The 16,539-nt window shown below is 35.5% G+C and overlaps 3 protein-coding genes across 4 annotated transcripts; 1 reads left to right on the top strand and 2 right to left on the bottom strand.

Annotated features, from left to right (window-relative positions):
• Positions 1-109: 109 nt before the first annotated feature.
• LOC107218652 lies at positions 110-6,483 on the bottom strand. The gene is made up of 12 exons (XM_015656585.2): positions 6,133-6,483; positions 5,865-6,033; positions 5,369-5,566; positions 4,648-4,881; positions 4,346-4,521; positions 4,075-4,210; positions 3,776-3,858; positions 1,557-1,725; positions 1,264-1,461; positions 822-1,058; positions 401-576; positions 110-327 (listed from the first exon to the last, which is right to left on the bottom strand). The coding sequence occupies exons 2-12, from the start codon at positions 6,022-6,024 to the stop codon at positions 157-159; spliced, it is 1,938 nt and encodes a 645-aa protein (XP_015512071.2). The 5' UTR covers positions 6,025-6,033; positions 6,133-6,483; the 3' UTR covers positions 110-156.
• Positions 6,484-7,012: 529 nt separating this feature from the next.
• LOC107218651 (major heat shock 70 kDa protein Ab) lies at positions 7,013-9,640 on the top strand. Its single transcript, XM_015656584.2, has one exon. The coding sequence runs from the start codon at positions 7,199-7,201 to the stop codon at positions 9,101-9,103; it is 1,905 nt and encodes a 634-aa protein (XP_015512070.1). The 5' UTR covers positions 7,013-7,198; the 3' UTR covers positions 9,104-9,640.
• Positions 9,641-9,717: 77 nt separating this feature from the next.
• On the bottom strand, positions 9,718-16,539 carry LOC107218650 (WD repeat-containing protein 6). Of its 2 annotated transcripts, none has more exons than XM_046737714.1 (13): positions 16,231-16,539; positions 15,195-15,372; positions 14,943-15,119; positions 13,907-14,051; positions 13,595-13,816; positions 13,191-13,431; positions 12,331-12,474; positions 11,826-12,241; positions 11,441-11,623; positions 10,819-11,339; positions 10,286-10,722; positions 10,005-10,170; positions 9,718-9,903 (listed from the first exon to the last, which is right to left on the bottom strand). In XM_046737714.1, the coding sequence occupies exons 1-13, from the start codon at positions 16,292-16,294 to the stop codon at positions 9,840-9,842; spliced, it is 2,958 nt and encodes a 985-aa protein (XP_046593670.1). In that variant the 5' UTR covers positions 16,295-16,539; the 3' UTR covers positions 9,718-9,839. The 2 variants fall into 2 exon arrangements, with proteins under 2 accessions (XP_046593670.1, XP_015512069.1); XM_015656583.2 differs by having other exon boundaries at positions 13,017-13,431; positions 16,231-16,537.

Raw genomic sequence — 16,539 nt, 5'->3', positions numbered from 1 at the left:
TTTTGTCTCCAGAAACCATTTATTTCTTATGGCAGGACAAATAAGTGCGACCTGGAAGGCTTAAAATAGCTTAAAATTAATATTTTTATTCATTGAAGTGATTCCTGGATTAATTTGTAATTCCTTTATTAACAGGTTAGATGTAATTCTGTGTATTTAGAGCTTGACTGGGACACCTGGTAGTCCACATGCATCAAGTCCTGTAATTTTAAACACACGTCCCACATAGGACTTGTCAAGATCGCTTTGGTCTATTGACTCATACAGACTAGCACTAGTCACATAAAGTATATCCAAATTTGGTCCACCCCATGCGACTGAAGTAATCTGGAAAAAGGTATCACTGATAAAATAGAACATGGAGACGTATCAGTTTTACACAAAACGAGCTTTTCCTTACCCCTGCTGTTGGAAGTTGCACAAACTGGAGGTGGGTACCAGTTTTAGGATCCACTTGATGAACTCCACTACCATTGAATGTGGCAAACCACAATTTATCCTTACTATCTATTGCCATTCCATCAGGCAACCCCTTGATATTATTCTTTTTCAAGTCAAAGATGGTTCGTCGATTTGCTTTAAAATTTATGTTTTTTAAACTCTTGTCTATTTAGATATAGAAGACAACATTTTTTACTTGATGCGCTTTAAAATTTGTATTCTTTCATAACTCTTATCTGATTATACATAAGAGACATGATATTATATTTTAGATTGCATGAATTATAATTGTTACAAAATGTTTCCCGACAAACTGTATTCTTAAGGGTAACAAATACCATAATGCTAGGCAATAAGACGATTCCATGATAAATACTCACTTATTTCTCCAGTATCAATATTATAATCAAATCCGTCAACTGCCCAATTGAGAGAATCTATATAATAAAAAGTTCTTCTATCAGCAGACCAGGCAAGACCATTACTGATTCCCACACCACTAAAGTGAGCCTTGGCAGATTTTCCATCTTTACTTAAAGAATAAAACGTTCCCTTTCTTGATTCTGAGACACCTGGTTTGAATGTGGCCATTTCCCATGTACCAGACCACAAACGCCCTAAAATTTTTTCAGATTAAATCAATTATTCAATTTGACATAGTAAATAAAAGTGGGTTTATCAGTATGTTGTTACTTGCACATATCATGAAAGTGTCGATATAGAATAGAAGTTGGCTGTGAAGTATTATGCGAAGATAATTTGGTGCAATAATGTTTCAATAATAAACAATAATGGAATATATATTTTGGATATACTGCATACCTGAGGGATCAGCTTTGCCATCATTGAATATGTTTATAGTCCCAGAATCCACTTCAACAAGGATGTCAACTTTAGTTGGATCTATGCTAACACCATCCCAAGTCAAAACAGCAAACTTCTTGCCATACCCGATGACAAATTTATCTTTGGTACCTTCTACAGGTACTGCAAAGCTCACGCTTGTCTTATTCTGTTTATCTGTAAGCACATATTGAATACAAATTATAAATTTAGTTGTATTTAAAATTACAAGTTGAAGTTGGACTATATATAGTTAAATTTTTGCTACTTACCAACAATGACTCGAGTGATTTTGTTGGTTTTTGGATTATACTTGAAAACCATGGATTCAGGTATGTCAACGTAATAAAGAACTTGCGCAGCGTGGTCCCAGTGAGGTCCTTCGCCAAGAACTAATTGTTCATCGTGTATAATTTCAATTTTTGGCGCCATTATTTGTGCCTATAAAAATTGATTAAGCCAGGCAATCAGTAAATACTAGCATGTTATAGCAATTTTAATATACATTTTCAAGTTATATTACACTAGCAGCCCATCCCGGCTTCGCACGGGCATATAATAATGTAATAAAAGAAAATACACAATGTTTACAGTGAGTTTGTAAAAAAATTGTAACACATCATTTTGTTCTATCATTAATAGTTTTCGCAGCGCACGCGATTAAAGGAAGTTTTTTGTTTATTTTTTTACAACTAGGGTTAGATTATTCAAGTTTTAGTAAGCATCCCTAATTTTTTTGAAAATGAAACATAGCCTATGTCACTCGGGAATAGTGTAGCTTGCCAACGGTGAAAGAATTTTTTAAATCGGTCCAGTAGTTTAGGAGCCTATTCACTTCAAACAAACAAACAAACAAAAAATCAAATCTTTCCTCTTTATAATATTAGTATAGATGAATGCTTACCTTTTAGGTGAATTTTAATACACGGCAGTTGAAGCTATCTTTTCAAAAGTCACAACTCAAAATATGCGTAATGAAATATTCCTTCACTTATGCTCGATGAAAAAATTGTACGAAGTTCCTGCTTTTTCGGTTTGGAAAGAAACAGAAACTGTGAACATAATCCGTCAGAATATAGCAAATAATTATCGAAGTATTTCACAACTAGAGCACTATCAAGTTAGCTGATAAAAAGTTGATAACCTGATAGAGTGAGCACTTTTCATCAGAGTGATAAGTGAATGACTTGACACTGTAAATTATTGGCAGAATGTAAACATTAATAGAATAAATTTTTCGAATAATGTAGCACAAGGTATTAAAAAAGAAACTTTGAAGTTGTTTTCTCTTAAGTGTGTATCAAAAATTCTAAATAGAGCTTCTATAATTCAGACAACAGCAACTGCAACTGGAAAATCAAACAGTTGTACCACAATTTAAGTAGCAGTTCTATGAGTTATGAGACAAGTTTGCAAATTAAAGATTAGATTATAGTATGTGGTTAAAACGTACTGTATTTCAGACTAAGATTCATATACTTCTCTAATCTACACAATGAATGACATAAGCTTGGTCATTGACTTTTTAACAATTCGAGTAACATAAGAGCGCTTATATTAATTCCGATACCTTAATCACAACTCGAATCATATCTGTAATTCTGTATTTACAATCGAGTTGCAAATTAGTGGATTAGAGTACGTAGCATAATTCTGGCATTTGCAATCGTGCTATAAACTTTTGAACATACTTGATTCGTTCTTTCATGTCAATACCTATTCATAATCAAATGGATCAACTGTCTTATTTAGACTTTGAACTAATAAAAAGTTTGGTCATGAGAAGACAATTCCTATTTTTGTCACATCATTTTTGATGTACAACCTATGTACTGTTCTCTGTTTATCTCAGACACGAGTTTTAAATTAGCCCCAACACAAAGCTAAACCATATCCAACAACTCAAACAACACTGTCATTATTAACCCTTCGTGGTTGCACTTATTTGTCGTCCCATAAGAAATATATAGTTTCTGAGGCCAAAAATGACCCGATGCAACCGTGAGAATTTAAATATTATTAAATTATAGCTCGCCTATGCAGATTGATGGGAGTTTCAACATTGATTGAGGTACGCGTTGATGCCATTCCAAGTCAAGAAGGCTAGCTTGCTTCCATAGCTTATCACAACATAATCTTTGATACCTACTACGGTATTATGAGACTCGAAATTATTTATATTTTCCTTATTTTTGAAGAGTGAAAATAAAACTTATAAAATAATGTGAAAGAAATGCTTACATAAGACTTGTAATCAGCAATCATGTGTACAGTGCTGCGCCGCTTTACCATGATAAGTGAAGTATAATATTGCCTGAACACAAATCTCAAAACATAAAGATAACACTGAGATTAGAAAGTGTTGTGCAATAAAAGCATAATATTTATTTCTGAGGTTAACAAGTTACGCAGAAACTTTCTTTGCGAAAATAATTGGTGTTGAGGCAACGAATCATATTTAAAAAATTGAAAAGAGTAAGCGAGTTTAAACATTATTTTGCACAATGATAGCTGGTCGCTCACAAGATCCAAAATTTCCAACACTGCATTGTCGAACCAAACGGGGGTAGTAAACTGTGAAAATTCGAAACAATACAGTACCTTTATAGTGAAATAATTTAGTACAATCGTGAATACTCGCCTAAGGTAGAAAGTATTCTCAAAATATGTATAGCTCAAACTTGCTCGTAAATAAAAATAGGCACTTTATAGCTCGGATTGATTATGATTGATTTAAAAAATTATCACAACGTCAAATCCCATAATGTATTTATAATTTAACTGGCACACCTGGAAGTCCAGATGTACCAAGTCCAGTAATTTTAAACAAACGTCCTGAGTAACGATGCTCTTCCGTATCCTGTACGCTAGCACTTGTCACATAAAGTTCATCTAAGTTTGGCCCTCCCCACGTAACTGAGGTAATCTGGGAAACGAATTGGTAGAAATAAAATAAATAAGGTGAATTCATGGGCATAGAGAAAATTGGATCAACAATAAAGGTATTCTGATTAAATGTACCGAGTAGCTACTGTTTTAAATAAACTTATTAGCTTTGTACCTTTGCTGCTGGAAGTTGAACTGATCGAAGAAGAGAACCAGTGTTAGGATCCACTTGATGAATTGCACTACCTCCAAATGTGGCAAGCCATAATTTATCTTCTTTATCAATAGTCATACCGTCAGGCAATCCCTGTACCTTGTTTTTGATTGTGTCAAAAACTGTACGCCGATTTTCTGTAATATTTAAATTATGATATTACATATAGTTAAAATAGCACCGTCTGAAAGTATTTTTCAATTGAACATCCCGTGTTGTAGAACGTTGATGCATATGCTCAGCAAACCTGATCCAATACTTACTCAATGTTCCGTTATGAAGATCACAATCAAATGCGTCAATTGCCCGATTGAAACTATCAATATAATAGAAAGTTTTGCGATCAGATGACCATGCAAGGCCGTTACTAATCCCTACATTTGTAAGATGCGTTATTGATGATTTTCCAGTTGAACTTAAGGAATAAAACGATCCATGTCTTAACTCCTCTCCCACGTTTTTATATTCTGACGTCATTGTCCCAGCCCACAGGCGTCCTGGAATTTTTTGTCAGACCTCATGAGCAATGTGTTGGAAATTCAAAACAGAATATAGATAAATTTGTGAACACACTATTGCTGCAAATAGTCAAGGAATAAATGTTGAACATCATAGATTATGGAGATGTAATGTAAAGGTCATTGAAGACATGGTGCCATGTAAATTTTTATTACATGCTATACTAGTACTCAAAAATGATCAAGCTTATTCAATCAGTAATAAAAACAAATATCCTCAAAATCATTCCATACTATACCTGTTGTTCACACTAACACCACGACCATTTAATAAACTCGAATGAAACATGGTTATGTATGTGAAGTGAAAAACATATCAAATTTCTGATTCAATGATTATACTTAGTACATAAAATGCAACGCAATACGGATGAACGTGGATAACTTTATGGATATTACAATTTTTATTTACTGTGATTTTCATTGATTGACAGTAGCAGAAATATACTGTATAGATTTTGGTCACCTGTTGGATCAACTTTGCCATCATTAAACCGAACTTTAGCTCCTGGATTCACATCAAGAAGGATTTCAACGTTGGTTGGATCCGTGCTAACGCCATCCCAGGTCAGAAGTGCAAATTTAGTTGCATATCCTATGACAAATTTATCTTTGGTACCTGCTACAGGTACGACAAACCCAATAGTTGTTTTATTTTGTTTATCTGTAAGTATGCAAATAATTTTAATTATAAATAAATAGCAAATATACAAATAATATTTCTATGGCTTTAATATGGGTAAATCTTATTAGATGATATTATCTATTCAAGCTGTAAACCTATATTCGACATTATTTATATAATTTAGTTTTGTAAACTTTCTGCCTCACTGTACAATTACATTCAGGTGCACAAGCACCTATCAAAAGTATGCATAGTGATAAAAATGTTGCCTGTATAGTCTATAAATATTTTATAAATACGAACAAGATTGATTGAAAATTATACACAAGCCACTTACCCACAATGACCCGTGTGATTTTATTAGTGCTAGGGTCATACTTGAAAACAGTAGACTCATCTATATCAACAAAATAAAGTACTTGTGCTTCCTCGTCCCAGTGAGGCCCTTCGCCAAGAGTTAACTTTTCATCGTGTACAATTTCCACCTTTGGAGCCATTATGAGCTACTAAAAATTATATAAGTATGTTAAGTTTAAAGATATGATTTGATCTTTGTAGCAATTCTCATGCTAATACCAATTAAAATTATTAGCATACATCAATACCTATGTATAAATTGGTCTGCGCAATAGTTTACTAATTGTATACAAATACCGAAAGACTAAATTAGTCCAAGAGCAGAAATTTTCACATCTACTTCTGAAGCTGAGCACTGTCTACTCGTTCCGACAGCGTGGCAACGCAATCTAATCTAACTCTGATAATACAATTACTACAGGAATGTTCTTTGGCAACTCAAAACTGTTCAAGTATGTTTATCACAATTAATTCGAAGCAGATTATGGAACAGAGCCCTGAGAATTTATGTTCATTGATTTCCAAAGCATTATATTTAGGAAATTAGGGTTAGTTTCATGTTATTCTTGTACATTGGATGTGTCACACTTAAATCTATAATATATACATGAATTCGATCAACTGTAACCTCCTTAAACTATAACTTGATATCAATTAATATAGGTTACGTATCGAACGTATTGTACTTACTTCTGGAATGTACGGCGACAGTAATTGCGACGTAACCTTTTTTACTCGCCTCAATCATCTTGCGACCAAAACTGACAAGTTTTGTCAAAACAGCAATCTTGTTGGCCTAAACTTATCGCGTAGACGAATTCGATTAATCATTCGCATCGAACCATATAAATACAGTACGGATTGAATATACGTCCTTATTCCAGAATAATCAAGCGCTGAAATTTATGACAATTTCCATCCGTTTCGATAATTTCTCGGCATCTAGACATTTCAGTTCTGGAAAAATCGACGCCGTAACTATGGTAACAGCCAATAGCGTGCAAACGCATTCAGAAGATTCATCCGATTCGTCAGAATCTTCTGGTGCGTCGCGAATTGTTCGCGCGAAATATAAAGGATGGGAGTCGACGCAATACGCCAGTGTTTAACTACGCGACAAGTCGAGAGGAACTGTAGAAACTTCGCAGTTTTGCTCAAGTTAGCTTATTAACGCTATAAGAATCGAAGAATTAATCAATCCAATCGTGCATAAGTGTCAAAGTTTTGAAGTGTAGTATCAATCCCGGAGAAGAAGAAAGAAATTTTGAATTTTTTTAACAAACGTTGAGTAAGAGTGACTTCAGTGTGTCAAAGATGCCCGCAATCGGAATTGACCTTGGTACGACGTATTCCTGCGTCGGAGTTTGGCAGCAAGGAAAAGTCGAAATAATCGCAAATGACCAAGGAAACCGAACAACACCCAGCTATGTGGCATTTACGGATACCGAGCGGCTGATCGGCGACGCTGCCAAGAATCAGGTGGCCCTAAACCCGGCGAACACTGTGTTCGACGCGAAGCGCTTGATCGGCCGGCGTTTCGATGATCCAAAGATCCAGAATGACATCAAGCATTGGCCTTTCCGCGTTGTTGGAGAGGCAGGAAAACCCAAGATCGAGGTGGAGTTTTGTGGCGAGAAAAAACGATTCAACCCAGAAGAAATCAGTTCAATGGTTCTGACTAAAATGAAGGAGACAGCCGAGGCTTTCCTCGGACAAAAGATCAAAGACGCAGTTATTACTGTCCCAGCCTACTTCAACGACTCTCAGAGGCAGGCAACCAAAGATGCGGGAACCATAGCCGGCATCAACGTCTTGAGAATTATCAACGAGCCTACAGCTGCCGCCCTAGCTTATGGACTAGACAAGAACCTACAGGGAGAACGAAACGTTCTGATTTTTGATCTGGGTGGTGGAACCTTTGATGTGTCGATCCTGTCAATTGATCAAGGTTCGCTATTCGAGGTAAAGTCAACTGCAGGAGATACTCATTTGGGTGGGGAAGACTTTGACTCGCGGCTTGTCGAGCATTTTGCAAAAGAATTTGAGAGAAAATACAAGAAGAATCTCAGGAATAACCAACGTGCTATTCGCCGTTTGCGTACTGCAGCTGAACGAGCAAAACGTACTCTTTCCTCTAGTACCGAGGCAACCCTCGAAATCGACGCTCTCTTTGATGGCATTGATTTCTATACTAGAATTTCAAGGGCACGCTTTGAGGAACTTTGTGCAGATCTGTTCAGAGCGACATTAGAGCCAGTTGAAAAAGCTCTTCTTGATGCAAAGATGAGCAAAAGCTCAATCCAAGATATTGTTCTAGTTGGTGGTTCAACACGTATACCCAAGATCCAGAGCCTACTGCAGAACTTCTTCAATGGCAAGCAGCTCAATCTCTCCATCAATCCAGACGAAGCAGTAGCTTACGGCGCTGCTGTACAGGCAGCTATTCTCAGTGGAGAAGAAAGCAAGACCTCCAGCCTTCAAGATGTCCTCCTGGTTGACGTCGCCCCTCTTTCTCTGGGGATTGAGACTGCTGGCGGGGTTATGACCAACATCATAGAACGTAATGCTCGAATCCCCTGTAAGAAGACCCAGATCTTTACCACGTACGCTGACAATCAACCTGGAGTAACGATTCAAGTTTTTGAGGGTGAACGTGCTATGACAAAGGACAACAATCTGCTTGGTAAATTCGAGCTAAGTGGAATTGCACCAGCTCCTCGCGGAGTTCCGCAGATCGAGGTGACTTTTGATATGGACGCTAATGGAATTCTGCGAGTCACTGCTAAGGATACAGCCAGCGGACGTAGCAGTGACATCCGTATCACCAACGACAAAGGCCGGCTGTCCCGTGAAGAAATTGATCGAATGCTATCGGAAGCTGAACGCTACCGTGAACAGGATAGTCAGCAGCGTGAGAGGGTTGCTACAAGGAATCAGCTTGAGAGCTACATCTTTTCTGTCAAACAAGCTGTACAAGAGCAAGGCTCAAAGTTGCCTCAGCAAGACAAAGATATGGTCATCAATCTTTGCGAAGAAACTATCCGCTGGCTCGACAGTAATACCTTGGCTGACAAAGAGGAATATCAACATAAGCTGGAGACTGTGCAGAGGCAGTGCCAGCCCATCATGACCAAACTTCATCAGGGAGGTGGAGGACAAGGATCCGGAAGTCAGACTGGCAATGGATACTCAGGGCCCACTGTGGAGGAAGTTGACTAAATTAAAGTCGACCAAAAGTATTTTATATACCATATTAATGTGTATTGAAGCCTCATTATTACTGTTGTTTCTTAGGCTTTCTGCATTGTTAAAGTTTTTATTTCGTTCACTAACATAAAATAAGTGTTGTTATCTGCCTAGAATGCAGGTTTAAGTTTGCCTAACATATATGTATTGGAACTGAAAAAAATGTATGTTATAATGTAAGAAATACACATAACTTCTGATACTTTTGTAGTACTTTTTGATGTAGGTATTTTGTTTTTTATAAACGAAGATTTGTTAAGTTTTCAATGGAAAAATAAATTTTACTTTACCAGGATGACTTACATTATAAACGTAAAATGTATTCACTTGATTTAATAAAAAGTTAAAAATTCACGTATAATAATATCGTTAATATGATATAACATTATGTTACAAAGTAATTTTCACATTACAATTTGCTTTGTTAATTTCATGTAATCATAAATTTGCTACATATTGAAATATTAACAAATAAATAAAACTGCTGCCAGGTGCACTGAAATCCACCGTTGTTTTTATCCAAACCAATTAATCTACATAATTTTAATAATTCGATTATAAAACTATGCATAAACTTGCTAGTTATTAGTTAGCAATTTTGTAATATCAACTACTGTATCACAATTATGTTGAAATCAAAAGTATAGCTTTTGTTTCTGTACTAATTATAATAAGATCAGAAAATATTTGTTTTGTACGAAGTAGCAGATCACCGCGTTCTTCTTATTAATTCAAATCCTTTGCCATAAGTACATAACAGTGTACTGTCAACGCTAGAAAAATTATGGGTAATTTTAGGAATGTTTACATCAAATTGAGTGTGCATGGGAAGAGTGAAAAAAATTGAAAGTTACATAGGATAATTCGGACTTACTCATTAGCATAACACATTGTCATTCCTTGTACGTCTGCAACGGAAGTAATTGTGTCATGTACTAGGGACACTATCAACTTTATATCATCATAGCGGTAGTTGAATGTTAAAACCTTCTGATCTATCCCAACACTGAAAAGGCTACCACTTTCATTCAATATCAACCCTGGAAAAAAGATGATACATCCATGTTAAATTAGCAAGTATGAAAATGATATGGTAGTTATTTTTGGATTTCAAATTTTAGTTGAAACATTTTTTGCTGCGAAACTATAAAGTACCTGTAACTTGTGTGGAATGTGATGAGGCGGAATTCCACTTCCTAATTTTATGTAGAGATAGCACTCCATTCTCAGATTTAATTTCAAACACGACAAGGCAAAGAAGATTATCATCGCCACCAGTTGCTAATATAAACAACGATTCTTTTAACATTTTCAAATCATAACTGTTGATACCACATTGGTGAAGCCCTAGTTTTGCGAATGGTAAAATAGGAATTTTTGATACAAGCTTATCTTTATCAGGTAAATCTTCAACAATATCATCAACCACATCATTCAGGCACCAAAAGTTGACAATACCATCTGTGGCCATTGTTAGAGCAATTAAATTTTCTTCATAATTGAACAAATGTGTCATTAAAATGCACCGATTGTAATAGGGTATGGCAGTTCGGGTTGATATGTTGCGAGTTTCAATGTCATAGGAAAAAATTCTGCAAATAAAACAATTGTGATCGTGATACGAATAGAATCATCAATCATAAACTTTTTTTAATGTATAACATTCCTACCGATTACACCGTTATTACCTTAAAAATCCATCTGAGCAACCTAGTAGTAGTAAGATGAAATTTGGTTTCCTTGGAATTCTGTATGCATTTATGCTCATGTACCGTGTCTCAGGGTCCATGTAATGACATTGGTGAGATTCTTGCTGCAGAGACTTTCTTTGTTGTTGATCGGTGCCCCGCAACATGTGCGATGCCAATTCTACACAGGTCAAATTGCCAACATGTACTGCATTTTTTTCGAATGTCAAACTTATTAGCCAAACTTTCAGCTGTGCTCTGCCACCTCCAGAGAATATTAGATTTCTGGTACATTCTGCCGTGTTTTGTAAATTAATTAACGATAGTGTTTTGATGCTCGATATGTGTCCACTTAGTAAAGCCATGCTGGTGAATTTCTGATTATTATTACTATCTGAGCCACAGCCGTTTATGTGTGTGACACGAAGAATACGATCCTCTCCGCCAGATATTAATATGTTATGACCAATAGATGTTGGTATTGGTTGAATGCAGTATACCTCTTTTGTATGAAATCCATTCTGCATAAACGTAATCGTTCTTTACATTGGAACTGAATATTATTATGGACGATGTGCTATTATTCATTGCAATCTGATTTGTTAAGCCATAGTTACAATACCTCCACTGCAAGAGTAGCTAGAAAATTTGGTTCACATTTGGCTACATGGATTTGTTTGTCTCGTATGTAAGTAAAGTAAAAATTCCCGTCATTTAGCACATAGTCCCATGACCTATGTCCTCCTCCGCAACGAATTCTTAACAACACCCGCTGATGTGCAGTACTGTATAGGACAAAATCGACCTGCAAAATAGAGCCAACAACTTATGAAACTGTGATACATTTTAGTTAAGAAAGTAAATACTATCGGTTCAGAAGAAATGGGCTCACATTGGATCACACTTCCAGAATGAACTTGCTTAACATGTCTACCCCATATACTTGAAAAACTAATGATATTGTGCAATTACCAGTTATTAGTTTATTTAGGCAATCAAGTTTCTACCTCTTTGAAACCGAGTACGTAGAGATCAGTGCAAGTTTTCAATGTTATGCTAACCCAATCCATCGGCATCTTATCTATTTGTAATGGGCTTATTGTTTTTTGGCCATCAATTTTTTGTAGTTTGTAAAATCTCAAAGTACCGTCTCGGCCTGTAGTCAATAGTTTATCTTCAATAATTTTGCAGGAATGTACACCTAATCTTCCATGAATTTTGAGCAGACTTTGAAAGGGATGTATGTGACAAGAATTCGTCTGATCTGTCAGTAAATTATCAATTCCCACATCACCAATTCGAAAAAGATGAATACTTCCTGCTCGATCTCCACAGATCAATAGATTTTCGTGTACAACAGCTGTGGTTGTCCAACGCTCTCGGCTCTGAGGTAGCAAGTGGTTTGAAATAACTAATGCTGAACCTGCAACGAATATCAGTATTCAGCATGGTTAATTCGAACATAATAACCTATTGGCGAACATTCTACACAACTATACAAGCTTTACGCACCTTGTACTATTTTTACCGTTTTCATACAGCCTTCTAATCCACATACCAATAAAGAATCTTCATTCAACCAATGCATTGAAAGTACTTTGGAATCCATTATTTTTTGTTCTAAAACTCTTTGTAGGCACCTTGTTTCAGAGTTATCTGCACATACATGTTCAATTATTGATACAAAATTGTACCAACTTTATTTGATCATTGCACACTATTAGAAATTTTGTTCATTTGCACAAGTGTGAAGTGTACTTTCGTAGTGTTGCAATAATTTCTCTGAGAGAATCTGGACGCATTTCATATTGAGTTGCATTTCACATTCGATTACAAAGTAAATTTATCTTGTATATTCACTAGAGGTAACTGATCTATAAAGGCCAAGGGCTTAATTATTCTTGAAATTTAGTGTAAACTAATCTATGCAATCCATAGAATCCGTAACTTGAAGAAGCTTCATAAAAACATATTTCGTAATAATCGACATGCTGAGTTAGGTAGCTGAGTTAGGTATCGTAATCAGTAGCACCCTGCTTTTACAAGTTATATTCTGCAGGTGCATATTAAACTTGGTTAATATTTGTTTGAGGCAAGCTTTTTTTCATTAGAGTGCATTCAATAAGCTCAGTTGCATCTTATTTTTGTGCAAATATGATATATTTACTGAAAACCAACAATGCATAAAATTTTCGTACCTTCATATAAAGTTAGATATCCATTCAAAGAAGCAAGACTGACACGTTTTCGATCCGGAGATATCTGCATCACAATATAACTAGCATACTTTGTTGTATCGAGTGATACTTCTTTAAGGCCGGATTCTTTATTTTGAGTTAACATTTTTCCCGTCTGTGTTATGATGACCATACTTGTACTATTTAAAAGTCCTATGTGCTTTGGTACATCGTTTGAACTTTCCAGTGGAATTATTTTTGTTACGAAGTTTGTATTCGCCCTGAGCGGCCATACATGAACAGCTCCATCTCCACCTCCTGTGATTATTGTATTCCCATCCTCAGGCACATCAATGCTCCAAATAGGTGCTCCATGATGCGCTTCTATTTTATTGATCAAGGTACCCCTCTTGGTCCAGATGCACACCAGAGAGTCCTTACAGTAAACAATAGAGTATAATTGAAAAACTGGATTGTTGGCAAAGTCTATACCATGAATTTGAGACACTCAATGCCTGCACATGTACTTGAATAAATTGTATAAATTAGGTAATTACCAAAACTGAAGGTAAAATGGAGATTTATAGTGTGACACATACCTCACCTATGCTTATCACAAAATCTTTCCTAATCGCAGCTCTCCACACTCTAGCTGTATGACCAAATATGGTAGTCATTAGAGAAATGTTAGCATTTTTCCATTTTTGAATGCCATTATCAGAGGAGTTAATTCCAACTGACCAAAGTCTAATTGTTCTATCATCTGACGTAGAACATATAAGAGATGTGATGGGATCGAATGTGACGGAGAATATAACACCCTGCAAAAAGCAAGTACATATTAAAGTAAATGTATTGTATGTACATTGATGCAAGAATTTTCGATTGCATGAGTGTTGAAAATTACTGACATTATGTCCTCTTAAGCGATGTAAAATCGGTACTTCTTCCCCTATATTAAAATTTCTTACAGCCCATATGAAAATTTCCTGGAATACTGTACCAGCAAACACTACAAAATTATCAGCCTTATCGCTAGTGACTGATCCACCATATCTATATTCTCTTTCTCAGGAATAATATAGGAACATATCACCACACCCGTTTATGATTAACATAATTGAATTAATGCTTGTGCCGGATTCTAAATTTGGTTGATGGTAAATAGTTTGTCAAACAATCCATGACATGTTGTGTACCTTAGATAAAATAAGAAAATATATGCCTGAACTTGGCTATGGTACTATGTATAGTTAGTTGATGGATAAATGATGATTAGATTGTAGATGACTGTTGGTTCATCTCTTCTCTCAGACATAAAATATAAACCAGTCTTGAAGTGTTATGTGAGTGGAGTAAGATGTATCACGAAACTAAGTTTAAAACAAAGATCTTACGTAGCATGAACATATTTTACATTTTTTTTTTTTTTACCAAATATTGACATGTGTGATATTAATAATATGAGATTGTGCATTGAGAATGTAAAGTAGATGGTTTTACAAAAAATTACTTAGCCTTGATGGTGCATCTGATAATTTTTGTAAAGAAAGCATAGTGTAAAAGATTTTTTGAAGCTATGCTTTTTTAGGCCTCCCTGGGTACTTCGCTTGCCTGAAGAGTAACTCGAGAAAAACGTATGCGCGCGAGAAAAACATACGTGTATGCATACGTACGGTGGGTGGAACCTGAGAGGCCTTCCGCCAAGAGTGGGAAAAGCTTGCCTGAGAAGTAACTCTAAAATAATGTATACGAACGTGCAAAGTATAGCTTTTGTCGGATGTAAAATTGCTTTTGTACTATTACGTCCTTATACTAAAAAATGCACTTTCTTATACTGTCGCAGAAACGATTATTTTGAGTCCGCAATGTATGTAAAGAAAGACACATAAGCCATACTTGCTTTAGATGAAAGCATAACTGTTTTGAACAGTAAGAAAAGGATACAAAATACATTTTTCTTCACATTGGAATTCCTTGGCCTCGTTTTTCAGCCAATCGTAAACATACAAACAGTTATGTGCAAATAGAATGGCAAGCTTCGAAGGCTCATTGTTGCTGCTACACCAACTTGCAGCAATTACCCAGTCATTGAATCGATGAACGGCGTTGTACAATGTAGTTCTGCATTAGAGTATCTCATGGTAAAGGAAAATGTTTGGCCGATGGTTATCAAATATCAGTTTTTGATGAACTTACAGTACCGTTTTATTAGAAGATTTCACTTCTACTATGCCTATTTGTTTTCCACCAAATACAGCCAAGTAATTCCCAGGACCTTTCACAATACCATGAATTTTATCTGGATAGCACACATCTAACTTTGATATGAAGTTGTTAGTTGATTTCTTATATACACGTAAGGTATATCCTATTCCTGAAATTAATGAAAGCATTTGTGTTGAGTAAAATATTACCAAAGAGCATACTAAAGTCTGCATTAAAAAAATAAAAATATTAATATTTAAAAGAAAGACTTTGCCTGTGATAAATACAACTTGATACCTATCATTCAGACCATGAGAAACAAGCTACACTAAAATTTACATCATCAATTTCTCTTTAACATCATCAGCTTCTCTTTAATATCATTAAATCTTTATGAACAAATTTTAACTTTAGTGATATGATAAGTTATAATGATAGAAGTAAGGACTTGGTTATTCCAACTACAGAATGAATTTACACGAGTCACTTTACATATTCCAAATCTTTGTGCACCCTGAACATTTGACTAATGTTAGAATAAGTTTAGTATCAGCTATGACGTTGCTCGAGTTCTAATGAATTATCTTAACTGGTTACTATTCAAAAACTCAAGGGATTTATGTATCATGCATAACTTCGCTGGGCATCACAATATTTTCGGATGACCCATGCTTGACTCGTATACAATGATTACTTTTACCAATTGCTGCACAAGCATATGTCTGCGGTGACTTGTGTAGGTTTCAATTTCTAGTGTAGATGTAGGTAGCGTAAAATTAAATATCATTATACTGGTATTAAAAGAGCAAAAAATATACAAAAAACTGGCTCACGTCACTAATACAGCGGTTGAAAAAGTTCTTTACAAAAGTATTGTTTTCATAAACATACATAGGTTTTTCACGTTCTTTACAATGATATTTCACACTGAAAACCTGATAAATAACAACTTAGTAATACATTGACCTGCTGATTTGATTGATCATGAATAAAATATGCAGTGAAATAAATAAATTACAAAACGAACCTACAAAAATGTAGTCACCCACGCTAAGTACGGCAAGGACGTCGGTGCTCAGTAATTCTGACATTTTTGATATTTAAGTAAAAGTGTGTTACCAAACGAAGAGTACATAACACTACCCTAACCTATCGTATGTCCATATCTGTTTACCGCGTTTACTACACTCGCATGGAACTTAAATTCTATGTTTTCTATCTAGTGGTAAAAAGTTGAATCTAATCGTCTTCGAGTTGATCACGTGGTTATCACACAATTCTGGGATGTACCGGACCAAATGCTGGACTTCCCCTTGCCTTTCAGAAATTTTCTCCA

The sequence above is a fragment of the Neodiprion lecontei genome, chromosome 4 (genome assembly GCF_021901455.1).
Source record: "Neodiprion lecontei isolate iyNeoLeco1 chromosome 4, iyNeoLeco1.1, whole genome shotgun sequence".
In the NCBI taxonomy this organism is placed as follows: domain Eukaryota; kingdom Metazoa; phylum Arthropoda; class Insecta; order Hymenoptera; family Diprionidae; genus Neodiprion; species Neodiprion lecontei.
The sequence above is the reverse complement of the archived record's forward strand: the minus strand, read 5'-3'. Positions and strand labels throughout refer to the sequence as shown.